The 14,794-nt window shown below is 40.4% G+C and overlaps 1 protein-coding gene across 6 annotated transcripts; it reads left to right on the forward strand.

Moving 5' to 3' along the window:
* The first annotated feature begins 918 nt into the window (after positions 1–918).
* On the forward strand, positions 919–14,774 carry pbxip1b (pre-B-cell leukemia homeobox interacting protein 1b). 6 transcript variants are annotated; one of them, XM_077526352.1, is made up of 12 exons: positions 1,344–1,388; positions 2,457–2,997; positions 7,240–7,320; positions 7,538–7,595; positions 7,736–7,824; positions 8,847–9,165; positions 9,695–9,925; positions 10,006–10,029; positions 10,226–10,278; positions 10,399–10,512; positions 12,064–12,268; positions 12,366–14,774. In XM_077526352.1, exons 3-12 carry the CDS (start codon positions 7,270–7,272, stop codon positions 13,526–13,528), a joined length of 2,307 nt encoding a protein of 768 aa, XP_077382478.1. In that variant the 5' UTR covers positions 1,344–1,388; positions 2,457–2,997; positions 7,240–7,269; the 3' UTR covers positions 13,529–14,774. The 6 variants fall into 6 exon arrangements, 5 of the variants coding, with proteins under 5 accessions (XP_077382478.1, XP_077382475.1, XP_077382477.1 ...); XM_077526349.1 differs by having other exon boundaries at positions 1,347–1,388; positions 12,064–12,280; XM_077526351.1 differs by having other exon boundaries at positions 1,347–1,388; positions 7,541–7,595; positions 12,064–12,280.
* Positions 14,775–14,794: the final 20 nt, after the last annotated feature.

The raw sequence follows: 14,794 nt of genomic DNA on the forward strand, positions 1-14,794 counted from the left end.
TATATAAAAAACTTGTGTGCGCATGTGCCGGTGGTCCATTCTTAACTAAAATTAGACTTAAGTATAATTTCTGGAGAAATTGCGTGGGAATGCTGAATGCTAAGATTTGAGTGCATGTGGAATGCTTATGAAGTAAATTGAGAGACAAATTTAGACCTCCTGGTTACTGGTCAATGCACTTTACCAACTGTGCCACCGAGCACTATCAGACGCCTGGTAATGATAAGTTTATGTATGGAAGTGGGCGTGGAAAGCGATACTTAAAAAGTTCAATGTCCCATTGAAAATGAATGCGGAAAAGTTTATATTTAAATTTAAATTGTGCAAATACTGTAAGTAATGTGGAATCAGATGATTGTATATACCCCGGGCGGCGTGAATTTGCAAGCAAGTTGAAATTTGAACGGTGTAAATCAGAAGTATTATGCGGGAAATGGTGATCAGCAAAAAAGTGGAAAATAAAAATCACAATAACGTGGGAATGCTTTAATGACATAGCAGCAGTGTTTTTTCCTACCCTAAAAACACATTCAAAGATTTCTTGAAATTGAAGCTAAAAGAGAGCCAGAGAGAGAGAATGTCCGTATTTGAAAATCAGTCAGAAATGGAAGACTATCATTTTTATATTAGTAAAATAAATCAATAGAAGTACCCTGCCCTGCGACCACTCAATGGCTCCAGCTCACCTGTGACCCTAATGATGATAAGCACTATAGAAATTTGATGGATGGATGTTCTGGTCTCACTGCAGCCTAAATGAGGCGACAAACCCCCATGCTGCTAGAATGCAAAATCAATGGCCTGTCACACTGTCCTCAACAAAGCGATGTTTGTGATTGTGATCTACTGGAACTCTCCTCTTTGTGAAGAGCTTTTAACATTAGCTGCTGATTCAGGGGGGCTGTCAGTGAACAAGGAGAGACAGCGTGGAAGGACGTACAGTAAACAAGCAGAAGAATCGAGAAAGGGGGCGCCGTACGAGGACCGGTGAGGAAGCCCACCAGCACTTGCATGAGTCCAATCCTGCCCCACCTATCAGAGCTCGCCTCCCATTTCATCCACTCCTTGACCCCTTTCCTCTCCGGAGCCATGCACCCTCAGCGTCCTCTTCCTCAGGCCATGCCCGCATCTTCATCCTCATCCTCCTCACTGGGGCAGCAGCTGCGAGATATGGCGATGGGTCTAGGCCGCGGAAAGAACTTGCTAGGAGGGAACGCGGCCTACGGCTTTGTGCAGTCGCTGAAGGAATGCCTCTACTTCCTGCTCTGCTGCTGGTGCATCAAGGAGATACTGGACTAGAAGGAAGTCAACATGGCACAGTTGGAGTGATTTTTTTTGTCTTTTGCTATTTAAAATCGAGACAAAGGATGCTTCAAAAACAAATTTAGGCAAGTATGACAAACTCCCATTGAAGCTCAAATTACTGTGGCTGTAAGGATGTGCACCAATTTCATAAATGAGTCAATTAGAAATGTATACACAGTATTTGTAATGATGATAATTTACATTTTTTTATTATGATAAAATAAAGATGAAATTTAAACACATTAATTATAATATTTTTTGGTTAAATTGCATTAAATAAATAATATTCTTCTTCAATAAATTACAATACTAAAAAACGTACAGTTATTGTGGACATTTTACTAAATGTTTACATTATTTTAGTTTTAATTAAAATAATAATCATAATCATGTTTTTGTTTATTTATAATATTCTCTGTGAACAGTCACATTTTACATGTACATAATTATTAAAAAGAATTTAAAAAATGCATTAATTTAAAAAAACACCACCACCCATGACAGCAATAATAATAATAATAATAATAATAATAATAATAATAATGATTAAATAACCATAATAATAATAAATAATAATAATAATAATCAGACCACAAACATTTGTAATAAATTTTCAATTCAATTTTTTTTATTTCATTCCTTAAACAAAAGATAAATGAAAGTATAATTAATAATTCATACATTTTATTAATTGAATGTTAATTAAAAAAATGCAATCAATTAAAACTATAATAAAAAAACACATTCATTAAAAAATAATTATTAATCAGTAACATTGTTTTACATTCATTGCTGGTATTTAATTCTTATTTTTAAAACAAATGTAAATCATAAACTGATTAAAAAAACATTTTAATGGTAATAAATGCATATAAAATACACATGATATTATTGCACAAGTAGTTTTCATCGTTTAGTAATATTCAATATTTTAAATTGTTAGAAAAATAACAGTAATTGCATCAATTGAAATTAAATATTTATTCAATAACCCTATTCATTACAGTATAATCATCTATTCCTGTCTACCTTTATCTAATTAATAACAAAAAAATGACACAAATTACATTCATTTTAATTAATGTATAATATATTTAATAAATCCATTAATTGTAATCCTCTATTGCTGTTTTCCCTTGTCTTGTCTATAGGATGCTGTTTTTCCCTGGACACATTTACAAGCTTGCTGATGTAGAGCTGATCATTGTGGCTGTACAGGGACACACTGTGATGTAAAAATAAACGCCTTCATCAATAGAATCATTTTATTTTTATGCTTGATTGCATTATTGCTTTTCAACAGCTAGAAAGTATGCTTTATTGTGAAGGTAGATATTCCAAGCTGTTGTGGAAGAGTGAACTTATTATTTACATTTCGGTGTGAGCAAACTGCATTCAAACTGTACTCAACCTCACCTGCTCGACGTCAATCAAACTGAAAACTTCCCAAAACACAGTAGGAGTGAGGACGCGATGCGATTGGTCCTTCCAGAAGAGGAAAGGCGGGACATGATCAAATCTCGCTTGTGATTGGACGAGGGGACGTGCGGCTCGTGTGCGTTTTGAAGGCACGTTCTTCTTGACCTAACAGTTCTCAAGTTGGATGGAAAGGAAGACTTGAGACTGACGACTACCTCGGAACTAACACCGCGTAAAGACACCTGGATACAGTCAAGTGAAGGTGAAAGGAAGGTAAGAAGGTTTACTCGGGTGGTTGTTTCATTAGTCAACTCAAACGTTAGTTATGGCGTTGTTCGTTACGCCGTATTTGTTTGTTTGACTCTTCCTTGACATACGGTCACGTTTAGTTTCACGTCCTCACTTGTAGAGGAGTTCAATTCATTCATTACAAGCGTTTTGGGGAGTTTTAGTTTCAATTTATTTCTCTACGTCGATGTTTATGGCATTTCCTGTCTAAAAGTAGCCATCAATGTTTACTTGTGGTTTGTGCGTGATGCTTGTCATCTCCCACTAGAATACTCCTCACAGCTTTAACTGTCACCACGCGAGATTTCGGCAAATCTCGTGAGATTTCACAAAAGGAATCATTTAATCATAACCATCCATCCATACATTTGCTGTGCCGCTTATCCTCACAATATAACTAATACAAAAGAATAATTATGTGTGACGAGGGAGGCAGGCGACCTATGAAAGTGGTTCAAAGGGTCAGTTAGTCCTGGCCCCTCATTACGGTTTGGAAAAACAATATAGCAAACTTAACATTAACAATAAGGCACCTGTTCATTTTTAACACATGCAGTTTTTCGCTGCAAATAAGTAGAGCAGTCAATTTGGATCATTTTTATGACAGTTTTGTTAAACTGTTGCTTAAAACTTTGCCTGTACAGTTAAAAAACAAGAAAAACATTGTACACAGAATAATTGAGTTGACATTAATTCCCATGGAACAAATTGTTTTGAGAATCTGTCAGGCCCACATTGTTGTCGTCAAAATGGTGCCTCAAGCCTGTGTCTTTGTCCTGACCTTTTTTGGTAGTTCTTTCTTGCTCGCAGCCTTCAGTTGTCTAGGAACCACAATACCTTCACGATGCCTGTTAAAGCATTGTAAAACCCAAATTCAAGGATTCCAATGCTACTTTTGCTACATGAACCAAAGGAAACTGAAAGCCAACAGCTGATAAATCTTTGGACTAATCCAGCTGTCTCTTCTGCTGTGCTGCATGCTTTTCTTCTCTCCTGTCTCCAGTCAATCTCCAGGCAGCTATATTTAGCGATTATCTATGTAAGCCGTCCCACTATACGCTCCACAATGCTCCTCGGACCTCGGGCTAGTTTCTCGTGGGAGAGGAGACCTAAATTGAAGAGCACGGGAAGGAAATGTGTCAGTACCAGCCGGGAGAATGTGGCTTGCGATGTGTTCATGAAAGATAGCGCCATGTAATATATATGTACGCTGTACAGTCATATATTTTAAAAATGAGCAAAAACACACTTGAATTTTCCCAAAAAGCTTGAGTGGCAGCATCATACTTTGGCCTGTATTCTTTCAGTTAGAACTGAGGCCTTAGTCAAAGTGAAGGGAATTATGAACAGTTCCAAATAGAAGTTATTAGCGCAAAACATTCAGGCTTTTGCTAGAACGAAAAAAAAAAAAAAAGTCAAAAGTCTGCTAGGGCAGCTGAACTTTATTCAGTGTTAATCACTTCAAATTGCTGCAGGTGTGTGCTGGTTCCCATTAGTTTGATAGCTGCCCCTATAAAGTTAGAAAAAAATAGCCTCGAACACTAGTTTCACCAAAGAACATAGAATTGGGATGTGTTTATCATAACAGGATGTGCAAAAAATTCTCGAGAACCCATGCGCAAAATTGAAGAAGTCGATTATTTAGGTTTGAATTTTTCGGTGAATTCCAGTGAGCCCTCGTTGGAATCAGCTGTCTTACACAGTTGGGTGGTGTTATTGCAATTTCTTTCCTTTTTTCTTTTTCTTTTGCCTAGGCTGTTTTTTTTAAAAAAAAATTTATTTCATCATTGCATCAGAGTTTGACGGTAATTTTGGGGATTTGCTATGAAAAAAGCATTCACCGCTGGTAAACAACGCTATTAAAAATACATAAAGTTTGCAAAATTCTAATTCGTTCCAGTACATTTGTGGGATAATTGTGCCCCAAATGTGGAGGATGAATTGTCGTCAAATCTGTCAAGTCTAGCGAGATATCAGCTCATTGGGCATCTAAAGCAGGACAATTTTAACGATGGAGGGCGCCACAACTTTTCGTCATGTAGGACTGCTCACTTCACAATATGACAAATATGCCTTATTAAATAACGACAAATATATGTATTGTCTGTTTTTTTTATTGAACCAATGCACAGAAGAGTCTTTTAATATATGTTCAATTATAAATGATCCACTCCTCGACTCAAAAGGCCTCAATGCAAACAAACAACCACATAACATACTGTGATTTTATTATTTTGTTATGATTTTAAAGTAATTTAGTAACTCCTCATGCACTTCAAACGAACTGTTAACTAATGAAGAAGTAATTCTGGGCATCGGAGGTGCTCTTGAGCGATGTCTGCCATCTAGTGGTGACACTGTTATTGCAACTTGAACCTGATCAGAAATGGGAAGCATTTTTATTTTGACAAATTAATTGAGGGCCATGCCGAGGTTACTTAAATGTTGTTAGAGCATTCATTTTTAAAAAGCTATTTTACAAAGATACATGTTTTTGAAAGCTAAATTAATGGCCGGTTAGGTTTACCAACATCCTGGAACAAATTGTATCGGACCTTTTGAGTATTTCCACTATATATAGTTGAAAGTTGCAACTTTGTTTTGTTGCCATCAATGAAGAGCCTAGTGGTGTTGAAATGCCAATTCAGCCCATTCTGTTGTGTTCACAGCACGGGCCAGCCTTAGTTACCCGAGCCTCGGCCCAAACATTTTCCCCTGCTCGTCAAAAGCCAGGGTGACTGAACTCCCACAACACACACAAACTACTAATGGCAAATTCTAAATGGCCCCTGGGAAACCCACTTCCTGTGCACCCACACACACTCACGTACTGCAAACTGGTGACAGCACACCACAGTAGCTCTTTATTGTTGACAGAGCTGGGTGAGGCCTCAAGGAAAGTATTCAAATCTTGCGTGTGTATTAATAGAGGATGTAAATGCGTTCAACGTTCAGCACTGTCAGGCTCATGTTGGACAAGAGGGAGGACATTGAACAGTAAACATTAGCTGCTCTCTGGTGGATGTATTTTAACTCTGTCTTGTCAAGCAACTCTTAACTCATTCGCTCCAAAAACGTATAAATGCGTTTTATTTTAATTATCATGCTCCCAAAGACGTATTTATGTGTGTGTTTTTTTATGATAGAGCATATAGAAAGCTTTGATGCAGCCTCTAAACTGAAGAGAATGCTTGAAGCAATGCTAGTTATTACAAAAGGCCAGCACGTGGCAGCAGAGTATAAGAGACAACCAGGTCCATGTTGCAAAAAGTTCTTTTCCCTACAGATTTATGAATAATGATGAAACTTAACTATATTCTAATGCTAACTGATTCAAAACAAAAACAGATACACATATACGCTAATCTCTCGTTCCATGTTTTTATAGCAGTAGAACACAATAGTCTGGGCCTTGCAAAATCAGTCAAAATCGAGGAAAAGAGCTGGGTTAATGAGTTAAAAAAAACAAAAAAACTGGGCACAAGTCAAGTTAACAATGTACCACGATAAAGATAACCATCATTTTCAGTACAACGTCAAATTGGCTGTGATGAGTACCTGAGGTCTGGAGTCCATGGACATGACATTTCTTAATTTTCCTCTCAGCAGTGGCCTTCTCTTTTATATTCTGTAATGCTCTATTCGCCTGACATCAGGCTATTGACTTAGCCACCGAAGAATATTGAAGTTCTATGCCTTCAAAAAAAACAACTTGTTTTTCACAGTGTGTTCATGGTCAAGGTTCATTGGTCCTATACACCTCGCTATTCATCATGTTACCTTGACAACAGCCACAGTGAGCACATTCCATAAGCAGTCCAACAGTACATGTGCATGCTATAGCTTTAAGGTCAAATCTAATCTATGTTTATACGTTGCACATGTTGTGTACACTTTACAGGCATTGAAGGTTGACAGTGAGCCCAATATTAATGGCGTCTGCTGATGTTGTGCATACCACAGCTTCATTATTTCAAATCAATTTTGGTGATGTTTAAAGGCTAAATCATAAGGACTCTCTCATTGTCCTATTAACTCTGTTGGTTTTTGAGCATCTTTTAGTTTCCTGTTGGACAGTTTGTCCCTGCACTGCACAAACAATGTGTTTTCATGCAGAAGTCACAAACACACCTTCAAGTCGAGCCTCGCCCATTTCATGCCTGCCTGTTTTAGTTTGTATCTTCCAGCAGTGGCCTGTTGGTCACGTTATGTGTGTGTTTGTTGCAGGAGACAGTGCGGCCTCAAAGGGGAGGGGCCATGTCTGGCGGCAACAGTGCTAACAGCAGCTGGACCATCGTCAGTCCTGAGGTACTCTCAAATCACGGCAATGCAAAGCCTCAATTAGAGTGCTGGTTTTATGGAATACGAAAATCTGCTCGACCCAGTTAGGCTTTATTTTAGGTCACCTGATTATGCAGTAGCTTTTCTTGCTCTAACTCTGATCATCAGTTCCAGTCAAAATGCATATTGTCAGATTAGACATTCAGTTCACTGTGTGTGACTGTTGTTTTGTATTTCATACGAGGAGACTGTTGCTGAAACTGTGAGGCCTCTGGAGGAACAGAGGAAGCATCATGAACAAGGTTTCTCTTCTTTTTCTTTTCATAATCATTTGCTTAGTGACACAATTGCACCTGTTGATTCCTTTAAAGGACTGCATTGAACTCTAAAGCCTTAGATAGCTAACTTTTTTCCCCTTTCTTCCTTTTTAATGGTGAGCCAGCTGGCCCGCCAAGCAACCAGCCAGCAGAGGGTGCAGAATCTTCATCAAGTCTCTCAGTAGAGGACCACAAGGTCAGACAACAAAACCAGGCATGTTTGTTTAGCAAATTTAGTGACAGAATCTATAAGGTTCACTGCGATTGGGATTGTACAAATTAGAATTTGAGATTTTTCGGGACATTATATGCACTTATTTCAAGAGAATGGGCCCGCCTCAATAAGAGGTATTCCGAGAAGAACAACCACATCGCAAGTTACGGGAAGACAGCAGACTCATATTTAAAGAGGTTAGCGTCACTATACAAGTCGTCATTCGTAGTTGTTTTTTTGGCTTTTACTATTTTAACACTTGCTTGAAAAGAATGTTAAACATTAAAGTTAGAACATTTTTTTTCTCTTGTCATTTAAGTGACTAGTGAGTAAAAGTTTGTCGTGTCATTTAATTTAATATTGACTATGTAATTGTTTTTAGGTATTAATATTAGCAACGGCTTGCTAATTTTTACAAGAATGAATGTCAAAATACTGACTTACTTAAAACATTGCCCGCACATTTAATGTTTTCCCAATGGTGCCAGGTTGTGTTTATAATTGCACTCAAAATGATTCAACTCTCATATCGACACTTTCTTAAAATAATCGCCTAAGTATTTTTTTCAGATTTTTCAGGAAAGACAAAATTTTGAACCATTTGCACCATGAAGAGAGGATTTAGACAAAAAAAATAAAAATCCAAACAATGATTTCGGCAATTCTTTTAAGAAGGTGACGATATCCATTTCTATATATTTGCAAATGTGACAAAGTTGCAGTAATTTGAAATAAGACAACAAAACAAGAACAGTTGATATAACTCAACACATACGTAAATTTTTTTTTGACTGTGTGAAACGTAGCACAGTGTTAACTAACACAATAAAACCATAGCAAAATGAAGCACTACACTCAGTTTCCATGACTAACTCCAAGCCATCTAATAGTCTAACATTTGTTGGGTTTTTTTCAAACAAAAGAAAGAAAGTTAGAAGAGAAACGTAACATTTTCTAGTTTGCAATGGTGCTTTTAAAAGTTCACAATCATGAATTTGGATGACCCGATTCTTTTTAATCAGGATGCAGAAGAGACAAAAGCAGACCCAAGTGGAGACTCCACAACAGTTCATCCCCCCACCGTGCCCTCATCTGTCACTGATGCCCCCATTCCTTCCGGCGACGTCCAATCAGAGGTTGCACCTGACGACCCCAAGCAAGACGCCTTCTCCGACTCCTTGAGCCACGTCACCCGCTCCCCTGATGAGCCCTCCGGCTCACTGATGAGCACAGAGACTCTGGGAAGCGTGGAGCTGACACGGCAAGAAGAGAGGCATGATGAAACGAGGGAGGAAGACAAACAGGAAGGGGAGGAGTCGGACCTTCGTTCTAAACACACAGGTATGACCAAATAGTCATGAAATGGTTGGGGCAATGGAGGTGTCTCTTTGGGTCTTTGATGTGACAGCAATTTTTTACCTGATATACACCAGAATGCAATTAATCCTTGTGAATATGTATGGAAATCGGTTAAGTTGTTTTTGCATAATCCTCTTTATTTTTTAGTACAAAATTAACTTCCAAAGCATATTCAAAATACAACCTCTTGCCTTGAGCTTTTTGACCTTGGTGGAGATAAAAATACCAGTACTGTAATTAATTGTTGTTGCAATGACATGACATCAAATTAAGTGCATACCTATTGTGCATGTGTTTTAGCATATGGTTATTTCTGTTCAGTGTCAGGTTAAGGAATTTTATTTGGAGAGGATGTGGCTGAGTCATGCAAAAGTTGTTTTTCATCCGAGCTGGATGTTTTGTTTTGTTTTTGTTTTTGTTTTTTTTCTTTTCTTTTCTTTTCCCCTGTTGATATGGCTTTTGGTCTACATCTCAGCCTTTGAAATGTAAACAATATTCCACTTGCCTCCAGAGTCCTCGGAGCAGCCAGGATCGGATGAAGAGTGGTCCAAGGACACCGAGTCGGAGAGGAAGCGCCTCCTGGCCTCTCTGGAGCGAATCGGGAAGATTGATGAGGAAGAGGAAGGAGAAGATGAAGAATTCCAGCTTCCACGGCACAGGGGAGATGACAACATGTTCTCGCTGAACAAATGCATCCTGGGCGCTGTCATCCTGCTCGCACTCGGGACCGTCTTGTTCTCAGGTAGGTGAGCCCATGTGAGCTTCAGCCCGTGTTGGAAGGCAATGAGCTGATAGATAACATGTGTTATCATGTGCCTGCAGGTGTCTTCATGGACCTGGATGAGGGTAGGCTGTGTGTTTGTTCATTATTGACTTAAGATGATAATGTTCATTGCATCCCCCAGCTGGAGTTAAACAAGCACCGCATGATATGCTGCAATGGAAGCCAAACTGATGCCTCGCTAATTTGTGTTCACGTTGTTTCTCTTTACATTTGAATAATTGAAAATACACATTGTTAACCATGTGCAATGACTTTTAGAGAGCGCTGCCAGTACAAGGGAGCTGAGTGATTTAGAAGAACCAGGAAAACAGGTCAGTCTGATGTTAATTTGTTCACTTCTTGATTCATTATCCCTGCCCTCTACCCCAGTAGTCCTATTCTCAGAACTTATTATATATATATATGAAAGTGTGTTTTTATATTTGTCATAGGAGTGGCTTCATCCAGAGGCTCTTTCACCCCCGGTAGATGCTGAGAACTTGGAGCTTCTGACCAAATTAGCCAAAGGAGACCAGCAAATTTCGATATTGCAAGCCGAACTTCAGGTGTGTCTCCTGTGTGTGACTTTTTGCTCAAAGGCATCTGGGCATTTATATAGATGCAGATCAGCATTACCCAAGTTGCAATTTCTGTTCGTCTATGGTGAAACTTGAACTGTAACCCTCCGATTCCAAATTTGGTCCTTTGGAATGAGGTACTACCCCAAAAGCAATCACTCATTTAAATGGCATGAGAGCGCGGCATTTGCAGAAACGGCTCACCACGACTGTTTACCTAAGTTTGGAGTGGTTAGTTTTCCACTTTCAAACAGTTCTGCTTCCATAATCCTGGGAAACCACACGCCATTGAACACATCACTCAGAACTGGATAGTCAAAAAAGGTCCATCCATTTTCTTCACTGCTTATTCTATTCATGGTTGCGGGTGAGCTAGAGCCTATACCCCAGCTGACTTTGGGCGAAATGCGGACAGCGTCCTGGCCTGGTTGCCAGCCAATTACAGGGCACATATTGAGACAGAAAGCTACTCGCACTCACACTCAGACTGCCGCTGAGCAGGGACTAAACCCACACTGCTTGCATGGAAGTCAGGCGAGTGAACCTCTGACCAAGTGTGTGACCAAACAAAAACAGTGTAGATGTATTTACTTACTTTATTGGAGACTGAGGGTATCGAGAAAAAGGGCTGTGTGGATATTGCGGTGTATACTACGCTTTCCAGAGCTATGGCCTTGCAGAAGAGAGGGAGCAAAACGAAAAAGACAGATGCATTGTACTTAGAAAAAAAAAAAATGGTGCCAGCGAGTACTATTTAGCCCCAAGGGCAACATGAGTAGCCCGCGGGTATGTTCTAAAAATAGCTCATCATTGATGGGACAATGTGACTAAGAAGAATTAAAACAGAAGAAGAATGTCAACATTTATTTCAATTTAACATGGTACACATTTCATATGTACCAAGTATTCTATTTTTTGTTTGAAAATAAAATAGTGTTCAGTGTTAGTGTTTTTGTCTTTGCTCAACAGTCAGCCATGTAAGCAAAATGTTTCCACTTCTCACTCAGTCCCCTTTTTCTCCCCCTTTAACGATCTGCGGACAAGAGCGAAAGCTTGTGGCCATTTCGAACATAAACTTAATGGACAAAAACACCACCCACTACAGACACACTAACTTCTACACGAAGCCAGCTCTGTTAGAAAAAAAAAAAATCCTGAGTCGAACAGCATGATTGGCGCCTGAAGAATACTGAAAATCTTTGCAGGCTTGTCCATGGATGACTTCATCACAGCCATACAAAAGGCTCGCTTTTAACCTTTGTTTCTGCAAGACAAACACTTCCTGCTCCAAAACAGACTTTTACAACTTTTACAATTTTCCCCAACAATGGAGCGTTCATGAAGCAGTAAAACAGTGACCCTAACTTGTGAAGGTCATCCCTTTCACACGTTTAACTAGTATGCAAAATTAAGTGAACACTCAAGTCAGTATTTAACTACACATCTGTCATTTCTTCAGGTCGTTTTTTCTGCTCATTTAACATGTCTGCTCACCATCCCACCTTATTTTTGATGTGCCGACTTTTACTTCTCATCCAGGCCCAGAAAGAAGAGTTGAAAGCTGCCATGGGTCAAGCGGCTGAGGACGAAAGGGAGCGGCTGCGCTGGCAGGAGGAAAACAATAGGTTGAAGTCCAAGGTGGCCTCTCTTCCTGTCCTTGAGAAAGAGAACGAGAGGCTGAAGAGGGAGCTGGAGACTCTTCCGACACTTCAGCACGAACTCGAACATTTGAGATCCACTGTCAGTAAGTTGACAGGTGCGGAGGGACAAGTGGGTAATGAGAGGAGAAGAATAGTTGGATGATTTGTAACAATTCTTTTTGTGATATTCTTCATCTGCAGTGCCCCCAAGTGGTCAGCCAGCAGATGAAAAACAGAACGGCAAGCTTGAGAAGGAGAAGAACAAACATGACATGGGTGAGAAGAAAGAGCGGAAGGAGGGCAAGAAATCCGAATGGAAGGAGCGCAAAGACGGCGGCAGAACGGAGCGGAAGGAGGCCGAAAGTGGGAAACGCGAGCGCGTAAAGTCCGACAAGGTGAAGGAAGGGGAAGGAAAGCGCGAGGAGGAGAAACGCTGGAGGAAGGAGAGCAGAGGGGATGAGGGGAAGACGTGGAAGGAGAGAGACGCAAAGAAGGAGCGGGCCGAAAAGACGGAGAGGAAAGAGTGGAAGAAGGACAAGCATGAGGAGGAGTGGAGACGAGATAACGTTGAAGGAGAGACGCACAAGATGAAGAAAAAAGGGAAAGAAGGATTTGAGGGGCGCGGCAAAGAGAAGACCTGGAAGAGCAACAATGGCGACAAAGGAAGAGGAGTGGAGAGGAAACATGTGGACGATGCCAAAAAACAAGCTGGTAAGAATGACGACGGGAAGCGGTGGAATCATAACGGAAAAGGTGATAAGGACCGCAGGAAGAACGGAGACGGACACAAGAGGAAGGAGGACAGCGGTGAGTTGAAATGGGACAAGTTAAACCTGCACAAGCACAAATTCACCAGCCACCATCACAAGGAGAACATGTGGGCCGAGAGGAAGCAACAGCAGTCCTCGGCGGATCCCACCGACGACTACTGGACCCAGCAGAGGAAGCGCCTCCACAGGAAGCCCAAAGAGCCGCAGCACTGCCACTCCCAGGAGGCCTGCGCCCACGCCGAGGGGCTCCGCCCCGTCTCCTTCCCCCAGTTCGAGGCCGTCCTCCACGCCTACCTTGCCAAGGCCGAGCAGGCCGGCGTGGACGCCTCCAAGAGGGACGAGCTCCGAAAGCTCGCCTCCGAGTTCTTCCAGGACGGCGTGTTCACGCACGACCGGGTCAACTTCCGCAAGTTCGTCAAGGACGTGTCGGACATTCTGGAAGACATGGTGGAAGGGGACGGCGAGGACGACAGCGACCTGGAGGATGAGATGGAGGCGTTCGCCAGGGAGGCGCTGGAGAAGTTTGCGGCGCCAGGAGGAAGCGAGCAACACAAAGGGGAGTGGAGGAAGGAGAGCGCGCGAGCCAGTGGCTGAACGAGAAAGGGACTGAATCCATCGCGAAAAAGGGAACACTGGATGGTGGAAGACATTTAAGTGCAAGTTCGCCCACCCCCCCAACATGTACGACGCACAACAATGTCCCACCATTTACAGTAAATTTGATTCACCGCAGTGCAGGTCTCATTTTGTTAAGCACCTTCCATTTTGGGATGTAATTTAAAAAAATAAAATAAAATCAGACCATTATTTGTTATTTCATTTAGGGATCTTGCTATGGAATTGCTGGCATGGCAAACATTTGACACATAATAAACGTTATTGGAGTGCCATTGTGGAATACATATTTCTTGTTTACCACTTCACCCCACCCAGTGTTCCCTAACCTTTGTTGAACCAATGCACATCAGAAATATCTCAGTGCACACCACCAAATGAAAATATGCCTCAAAAAGGATGACTACTGAAATGATGATAACCTAAATTTACTCACAAATTTATTTAGTGTAAAATATGGGCCTGTTTTGTTGGCAACATGTTACAGGCTAGTTGTTACTTTCTGCTGTCTAGTTGACATTTAGTTCTGCCTGTCACTCCAAATGAAGATGAATCATTTCCAATGGCACATCTGGGCGGCACTTAATGGCACAATTGCACTCCATTTTTTTGCTTTCATCCACTTGTCCACATGAAAAAAACCTAAGCGCTGTTTTATTTTATAGGTTATTGAGAGCAATTTGATAGGATCATACTGCCTACGAGTGGTTCTTATGCATGAATTTATTCCTCCACAGTGTCCTTTTTTTTTTTTTCTTCTGCTGCAGCCTTCACACTGTTCAGTCTTATTTTTGACACAATGCAGCTTGAATCGTTTGAGTTGGTTCCCATAGTGACGTATTCCGCTATTGAAGTTTTTTTTTTTTTTTTTTTTTAAGTAAGAAGCCGGTTTTCCTTTCTGTTTAAATATTTGTACATACTTTCAGTAAATGCTTACAAGTAACTTATTTTTTCGAGTTTAGTGAAATGTGGAAAGGCACAGAAAATATTCTAAGCTGTTTGTAACTTTTCGGGTACATCACTCATGCTGCGCACTAAAGTCCTTAATATGTGTTTTATTTTGAAACGAAACACTGTATTATTAGATTGACTGATGGTTTACTTTTGCTTGAAGCTAACTCTGGCGTCATGTGGCAGCATTCAGAGCTTTTTTTTTTTTGTTCTTGTTGAAAGTTTAATACTTGTTACTTCCGTTGCAGCAGTTAAATAAAATGTTGGCATCCAACTGTGTCAAGGCCTCTTCTG

This window comes from Festucalex cinctus, chromosome 7 (assembly GCF_051991245.1).
Source record: "Festucalex cinctus isolate MCC-2025b chromosome 7, RoL_Fcin_1.0, whole genome shotgun sequence".
In the NCBI taxonomy this organism is placed as follows: domain Eukaryota; kingdom Metazoa; phylum Chordata; class Actinopteri; order Syngnathiformes; family Syngnathidae; genus Festucalex; species Festucalex cinctus.

Excerpts from the sequence above, each read along its gene's own strand:
- pbxip1b (XM_077526349.1), top strand. The coding sequence starts at position 7,270 with ATGTCTGGCGGCAACAGTGCTAACAGCAGCTGGACCATCGTCAGTCCT. Across the intron at positions 7,596-7,735 it reads GAGGAAGCATCATGAACAAG|CTGGCCCGCCAAGCAACCAG; the intron begins GTTTCTCTTCTT and ends ATGGTGAGCCAG. Across the intron at positions 7,825-8,846 it reads AGGTCAGACAACAAAACCAG|GATGCAGAAGAGACAAAAGC; the intron begins GCATGTTTGTTT and ends CTTTTTAATCAG.